Here is a 7,633-nt window from a genome sequence, read left to right on the forward strand (position 1 = left end):
GAAATCTAATAATGGGCCGGACCGAAGTAGTGTGTCGGCCCAATAAAGTAAGCCCATTCTGGCCCGTTCGCGGAGGCGGACCACCCTTTCGAACTCTATCCATGCCCAACGGCCGAGACGAAGCGGAAGGCCAGCTCACTCCTCCGCCGCGGCGCCATGGCCTCCGTCGCCTCGTCCTCCTCCTGCTCCTGCTCCACCGTCTTCGCCTCCTCCTCCAAGCCCTTCCGAACAAGGACGCCTCTCCCGTCCCTGTCTCGCCGTCCGCCGCCGCGCCGCGCCAGTCTGCCGCTGCCCGGCCACTCGGTACATCTCCTCCCACCCCCTCTACCTGCTTTGTTGCACCAAGGGTACTGTTGCTGAAGACCTGGTCCGAATTGTTGTCTCAGGTGTTGAGGTGCCTCCCGAAATGCGACTCTGGGAAGAAGCCGCCGCCTGTTGGAGGAGGCACTGGGTTGTCGGGTCGGAAGGCGGCTGAGCCGGCCGCGCTGGGCGGGTTCAGGGCCGCGTCGTGCGGACTCGCGTTCGCGACGGTTGCCGGGATGCTCATGCTCCAGGGGTCGCAGCAGGCGCTGGCTGCCGCGCAGTTCGCGGGCCTGCAGCCAGCGGACGTGCTGGGGGATTTCGGCGACATCAGTACAGGCTTTGCTTCAGTTAGGAGAACTGCCTCTGCTCTTTGATGATTTCCCAGCTCATTTTCTTTCAATTACCCGCAGATTGATTGTGGTTTTTATCTTCAGGTTCATGTACTTTATACGAATTGCTTGATCATTGATCTTTATGTCCACATGTAATCTGCATTTCAGGCTTTCCTGTTGATCTTCTTTTCTGAGCTAGGGGACAGAACGTTTTTCATTGCGGTGAGTACTGGCATTCACTCCACGAACACAGTGAGATTATTCTGGTGCAGTTAGATGTGTTTGTTCGATTGCTTAAACTTCATTGTTGTTTCGAAGTTCGTGCTTTTACAAAACGAATGAAACGATTTAACTAAAGTGTCAGAATAGTTACCAGCATTGTTCCATTTAGAGCATTCATAGTTCAATTCTGGTGGACACAAGTTTCTGCAGAATGCAGATGGTTGGCCGGCATGATCTTTCTGTTTGATTCATCTTGCAATGTTGAAACTTGAAACCATGAATGCTTATTGTTCTCCCAAGTCCCAATGCCAGGTGAGTTTTAAGAAATGACAGATGCATCTCAGTCGCTTTAGAACAAATCATTTTTGTAGCCACTACATGTCATCCTTGGAATCAAACTACGTATACTGCTGGCATGCCAGATGTTAGAAGAGCGTCATAATACGTACTAGCGAATTTTTAGGCTTACTGACAGGTGTGCCTGCACAGTCATGGGTAGTTCAGTTTTTTTTTTTTAATCTCACCATTTTTAAATAAAATTTCATTAATAGACCTTCCCCTAACTTATTTTAAACTAGACCATTTAACCATGCCATGGGCCATCCTAGAGTAATCTTCAGATTTTCCCCCGACTGAGCAGTATAGTTATAGCAAGTGTGAGTATGTCTTGTACTCTGCAAGTTTTGGTAAAAGATGAAATGAAGGTATTCACAATAATAAAGCTTATAGGAGCTCATTTGCATAAAGACAGAATTTAATAAAATATTTAATAAAAGCAAGAGTAAATAACTGAATGTAAATAACCTCAAGAGTTAACTCTCTTGACATAAAGCACCTCAACCAAAGTTGATTACTTCAAACATGGTTTTCACAACCATGAATGAACCACCAACCCAAGGTTATCTAAAAACAGTGTATTCTAATCATGTGTGTCATTCCTCGTCGCTCATGACCGTGAGCACAACTGATTAATTAGTTTTACACTCTATAAAGGTTATACACTTTACCCACAAGATATAATTATCCGTTATGCCCGTGTTGATCAAACACTTACACACTTCCATGGTGTACAACTAAGATTCTCACTACAAGACCCTTACAAAGTTTCTCCCAATAAGTGTCGACCCGCTGAGGTTTTACTGTCGCGTGACACAAATATCCTCAACAACGGAAGTCCCCTCTTGCGCCTTACGGAAGTCTCATTCATTCTCCGTTCCACTATCTGGTCTACACTATGTTGGGAGAAAACTAATTACTCGATCAGGCTCATCCTATATTAGACTTGTGGTTGTACTGTAAAGCTCAGTCCGATCGCACTATGAATCGGTCCTTAATGTGGTCTATCCAACACAGAGAAATCACCATTTATCTGGCAAAGCCCACATTGGCCTGGAACACATCACAGGTCAATCCAACATACCAACTTGCTCAGACCCTAAGTTCCATGTTGCGAAAAAAATTACCACAATTGTATCTCATGTTGCATAAAACCATTATCAAAGTTATTATACCAAGTGTATTCCCAAGCATGGCTAAGCAATACTACCCTTGATCCCACCAAAACCAAGGCAACAAGGTATATATGAGAAAACTAAGGTATCGCCTATTATGGGTTTCCCAACGACAACTATAAGCATGCAACTTTATAAAACGAAAAAATTTAGAAGCATAGGATCGAAAATGCATCAAGGATAGCTTTCCTTCACCATGGTGCTCAACGGGATCCTCGAATTCCTGGTCCTGGAAAGCTACAAATTCTTCTTCTGGGACGACGACGTCTAATCACAAAAGAAAACAAGGCAATAAACACCAAAAGCCAAGAAAAGAGCTAAAGACACTCCAAACATCTCAATTTATTATTTTTATGATTCTTGGTGAATTAATGCTGAAGGAAACGATTAGATCGGAGTTGCAACGGTGGAGGTATGGCTTTGGAAGGGTGAAATAAGAGCGTAGGAATTTTCTTGGGAATTTCTTGGATTTTCTAGCAATTATCTGGAATCAAAAAGATGTTTTTGAATTAACAAAACATTAACAACAATTAAACAGATTATTCAGAATTATTTTACTAAAGAAAACTCATTTTATGATTTATTATAATTATTTACCATTTTAGAATAGAAACATTAAATAAAACTTATTTAAACATTAAAAACAATTATTTAGAATTATTTTATCATGGAAAACATTTTTCTAGATTTATTAAAACATTAATCATAATTTATTTATTATTTTAACCCTAAAACATATTTGAAACACATAAACAAAATTAAAAACATTTTTATAAAGTTTATTCTACTGAGTAAATCATTTTAAAACATTTATTAAATATTATTACCAAATTTAACTATTATAAAACCCTATTTTCGGATTTATCAAATTATCCTAAATTTTTTTCTGTTGAATTAGGCTATTATTGCGCATGGTTAACGTCAGCTGCTGACTGGGTTTGCTGATGGGGCTTGGTTTCGTAGACTAGGCACCACGTAGGACAAAAACGCTGACAATGCATGCTGAGTAGGCGGGGCCGAGATGGCGTGACGTCACATTAAACCGAGGACGCTGATCACCGATCCGATGGACGAGATCTAATCGCAAAGGGGTATAATCTATTTCTAGTCCTAGCTGTTCTATCGTGATCCAACAACGGGAAATGAACCTACCTCAAGTTCAGTGGCTCAAGGTTGTCGGCGGCGAGCTTGGGTGACGGCACACCGACGGTGAGGGAGTGTGGCGGTGGTGCGAGCTCTGTAAGGAGGCTCTTTGGTGGTGCTCGTGCTTCGATTCTTGAGGGGAAACATGGCGAAGATGGGTGTTGTGCTCTGGGGGTGGGGGGGTGTTCTCAGGGGCCTTTATATCTCGGTTGTGTGGTATTCAAGTCGGGTTAGGGTTCAAGTCTAGCGAGAAATCTGCGATGTGTTTCCTTGCGCTAAGCTTCAATCCTGGCACAGTTTTGCTCCTCTTTCCTTCCCCTTACTTGCTCTTTCCTTCCATGCAATCACGCGAGATTCCTTCCCTTTCTTCAGGCGCCGGATTGGGCGAGCATGTCGAGTGCCGAGCGAAGAAAAGGGGGGGGGGGGCAAGAGTTGGGAGATGGATCTGGCAGTTGGGAGAGGACGCAGGCGCAACAGAGAGAGGGAGCGGCATGGGTGGGTGAGGGTGAGGGCGTGGGCCAGCACGGCGCAGCCTAGAGGGGCGGGGGTGGCGCGCGCACAGAGGAGATGGAAGGAGCGGAGGAGTGGGTTGGGATGGGGCGCTTGGGCCAGGACGGCGTGGGAGGAGAGGGAGGAGGGGTGGGCTAGGGAAGCAGAGAGGCCAAATGGGAGGACGCCGGGGGGTGGCAGGTGGGCCACAGAGGAGAGGTGCCACAGAGGAGAGGTGGACCAGGGGAGAAGGGAGAGGGCCCAAGGAGGGAGGGAGGGGGAGAGAGAGAGGCCCGGGGAGGGAGTGGGTTGGGCTAGCCGAGAGAAGGAAAAAGAGAGGGTGAGGGCCCGCAAGAGGTTTTGTTTTTCCTTTTCTATTTTTCTTTTCTTTTCTATTTTTCTTTTCTTTTCTATTTTTCAGAAGCTAGCAAAATGATTTTCTTGTTTTATTTCTTAAAGAAATTTTTGGGTTATAAAATTTGGGCCGTTACACTTGGTGTTGAAGCCTATTTAGCCATGCCACGGCCCATGACATGGCTCAAATGGTCTATTTTTTAAAATAAGCTACACGAGTGCCTATTCAATTTTTATACAAATGTTATAAGATTTTATGAAAGAAATGTGTTATGTTTCATGCTATGTACTTTTTGTTTATACCATAGGAATTATGTTTTTAGTAATATATACTAAAATGAGTCATTGATAAATGCTGCAGTTGCATGTATTTGAATAGGCACTTTTAGCAGCTAGAAGTTCTGGAGGAGTCATTTTTCTTGGCACATTTGGAGCTCTTGCGTAAGTACTACGGATCTATTTTCATGTTTTCTATATGCTATGTTTATTCCTCAATGTTGTCACGGGCTTTATGTGCTTTTAGTTATATAATTGAAGTTCCAGGAATATTGGGTATTACATAAATGAGTTACTTTTCTGGTGATTAACAGGGTAATGACCGTTGTATCTGTAGTTCTTGGTCGAGCATTTCACTATGTTGATGGCATCATTCCATTTAGGTAATTATCCTCATTGTACAAAAAGAGGTTCTATTGGCTGCTCTGATTTACTGAACCTCTTGTTGCATGCAGCTTTGGTGGTACTGATTTCCCAGTTGATGACATCGCTGCTGCTTGTCTCTTGGTAAGGGCTATATCTTGCATTTTTTTTACACACAAACAAATTGAAATATGTGCTCGGATTTGTGAAAAGAATGTGTGACTATTACTCTTGTGTTCTTGTGTGAGGCTAAAATGTGCTTTATTATTCGTGACCAACTTGAATGGATTCTAGGTATATTATGGGGTTACTACATTACTTGATGCAGCTTCAGGTGATGATGAAAAGATCAATGAGGAGCAAGAGGAGGTAGAACCTTTAAGCCGTGCCAAAACATCATTTTAAGTTCTTATGTTTAATCAAATATATTGCATCCAAGTATTAAATTCATATTCTGGATCTAAGAAAAATCTCTTTCATGCCTATGTATCATCTAAGTTTTTACTGACTGAATATGATAGTCTCCAAAAATATTCTGATTATCCAATTTTTGCATGGTAATGTTTTATTCCCAGATTGCCAGTTCTCATCTTCTGTTTCAGGATTAATATACTTAAAAGCATACAAAATAATCCAATCCTCTTCTTGGCCTATCTTTTGCTTTTAATGAAACCCTTCCAAGAGTACTTCGATACTTGGCATGACTACCATATCATAGTGTTAAAGGAAACTACGCAAAACAATATGCATGCAAGCTGGACTATGAGAAACAGAGTAGAAAATCTATACCTTGCAGCAAACTGGTAACTTGTAAAGTTATTGTGGTTCATAAAATGATCTTCTTGTGCTTGAACATATCTGCCTCCTCTATAATACTGCATTGAACAATTGCAGGCTGAGCTAGCAGTATCTAAATTCTCTGGAAATGGTGCGGGAGTCATGTCTACTGCCAGTACTGTTGCTACCACATTTGTTTTGGTTTTTGTTGCTGAATGGGGTGATAAATCATTTTTCTCTACAATTGGTACATCTCCTAACTCCATTTTATAAATGGTGAGATTTCTATGAGCATAATCAAAATTGACACTACTTTCCTATACTTTTACAGCACTTGCTGCTGCTTCATCCCCTCTGGGTGTCATCGCAGGATCGCTTGCTGGCCATGCCCTTGCAACATTGGTAAGATAAGTAGTGACACTGTGATAGTAATTGTTGAGACTCGAGACAAGATAATTAACATGAAAATTTTGCACTGCAAATAGCATTTATTTGCAGGAACACTCATTAACTTGTCTATGGCTAACACACCTGAGGAATGAGCATTACAATATTGCAATGTTCTTCCAATTTAATGCTTCCACCATTGGATGTTTGTTGGTCCGTTTTTGGCTTAGTGTTTGTTTCTTGCAAGTGCCTTCTCTTATTGCTCTACATTAGGAAGTCTTCATTGACTTGACTCCATTGGAGTATGACAGGGTTCGTACTTTTAAGTTCCTCTATTGTACACCAAAAGATTTTCTGTTTATGGACCAGGAAACAGCATTAGCAGCAAATGTGTGCCAATCAGTTATTCTGCTGCACTTTTTCATATTTCTGGCTGTGGTTTTTCAGGAAACATTCGAGATTAACAAATTTCTTCCTACAGATTGCAGTTCTCGGTGGCTCTTTGTTGGGAACATTCCTGTCTGAAAAGGTAAAGTGGTAAACTAATAGTACCAAAAGCAACTCCATTTGTCTAACAGGATTTGGCCAAATGGTATCACTCTCATATTTTAAGTGTGACCAGTTTGTTTGTTGGCTTTGGATTTGTTTGTCAATATGACTAATCAGAAACATTTTAGAAAGGGGATAGTTTTTTCACTGAACAAATTATGTATTTTATTGTAGAAAACTACTGATGTCTTACTGACAAAACTATGATATATTTTTGCACCATTCATCAACACATCAACATAGTCCATAATGTCACTGAAATGAATCGTTGCCCTGTGCAGATTATAGCATACATTGGAGGGAGCCTCTTTTTAGCTTTTGCTGCCATTACTATAGTTGAGATTGTGACTTGAGGAGTTCCAGGATTCATCAACAAAGTACCGAAAGGTGTATAGTGACAGTCTGCTGCTATCTTGAGTCTGCTGTTTTTTTCAAGGATAGAAAATCAGCTTATCTAATTGTAATGATAGCAGGGGCGGTCCTACTATGGGACAAGAGTGTACAAATGTACACCCAGTAATTTTTGTAATATATATATTAATAGTTGAATCATATTATGTGTATTCGAATCCAAACAGCCTTCATCCATCCCTCCCCCTCTCGTGTTGGGCTAGGCCTGGCCTAGGTGGAGACGAGTGGGAAGAGGCAGGTGTGAATCAGTTGACTCTTAGACTCATCATCTTGTCCACTTGTCATCCTCAATCTCTCGCTCTCGTATCTCATCCTTTGGCTTCTTTCTAGGCCTTTAGCTAGGGTTTCTTGCAATGTCTGTTGCCACCTACCCAACGATCGATGCAGGGATGTATGCCTCTTCTAACTCGCTTGGTTTGTGGGAGTATAGAAGGCAAGATTGGAACACAGCGAGGAGTGTCCTGTTATGGAGACAACCATAGAGGAGGCCATACCAACATTGTTAACATTGGCCAC

The 7,633-nt window shown here is 42.0% G+C and overlaps 1 protein-coding gene across 1 annotated transcript; it reads left to right on the forward strand.

Moving 5' to 3' along the window:
• The first annotated feature begins 71 nt into the window (after positions 1-71).
• Positions 72-7,382, forward strand: LOC133923981 (GDT1-like protein 1, chloroplastic). The gene is made up of 11 exons (XM_062369347.1): positions 72-303; positions 387-650; positions 804-857; positions 4,734-4,795; positions 4,945-5,013; positions 5,086-5,137; positions 5,288-5,362; positions 5,888-6,017; positions 6,102-6,172; positions 6,639-6,686; positions 6,988-7,382. Exons 1-11 carry the CDS (start codon positions 157-159, stop codon positions 7,057-7,059), a joined length of 1,044 nt encoding a protein of 347 aa, XP_062225331.1. The 5' UTR covers positions 72-156; the 3' UTR covers positions 7,060-7,382.
• The last annotated feature ends 251 nt before the right edge of the window (positions 7,383-7,633 follow it).

This window comes from Phragmites australis, chromosome 1, assembly GCF_958298935.1.
Source record: "Phragmites australis chromosome 1, lpPhrAust1.1, whole genome shotgun sequence".
In the NCBI taxonomy this organism is placed as follows: Eukaryota; Viridiplantae; Streptophyta; class Magnoliopsida; order Poales; family Poaceae; genus Phragmites; species Phragmites australis.

What these genes read in the sequence shown, in the direction of transcription:
- LOC133923981 (XM_062369347.1), top strand. Translation starts at nt 157, where the DNA reads ATGGCCTCCGTCGCCTCGTCCTCCTCCTGCTCCTGCTCCACCGTCTTC. An exon ending in TGCCGCTGCCCGGCCACTCG is followed by an intron (nt 304 to 386) that starts GTACATCTCCTC and finishes TTGTTGTCTCAG; the next exon opens with GTGTTGAGGTGCCTCCCGAA. An exon ending in GATGGCATCATTCCATTTAG is followed by an intron (nt 5,014 to 5,085) that starts GTAATTATCCTC and finishes TGTTGCATGCAG; the next exon opens with CTTTGGTGGTACTGATTTCC.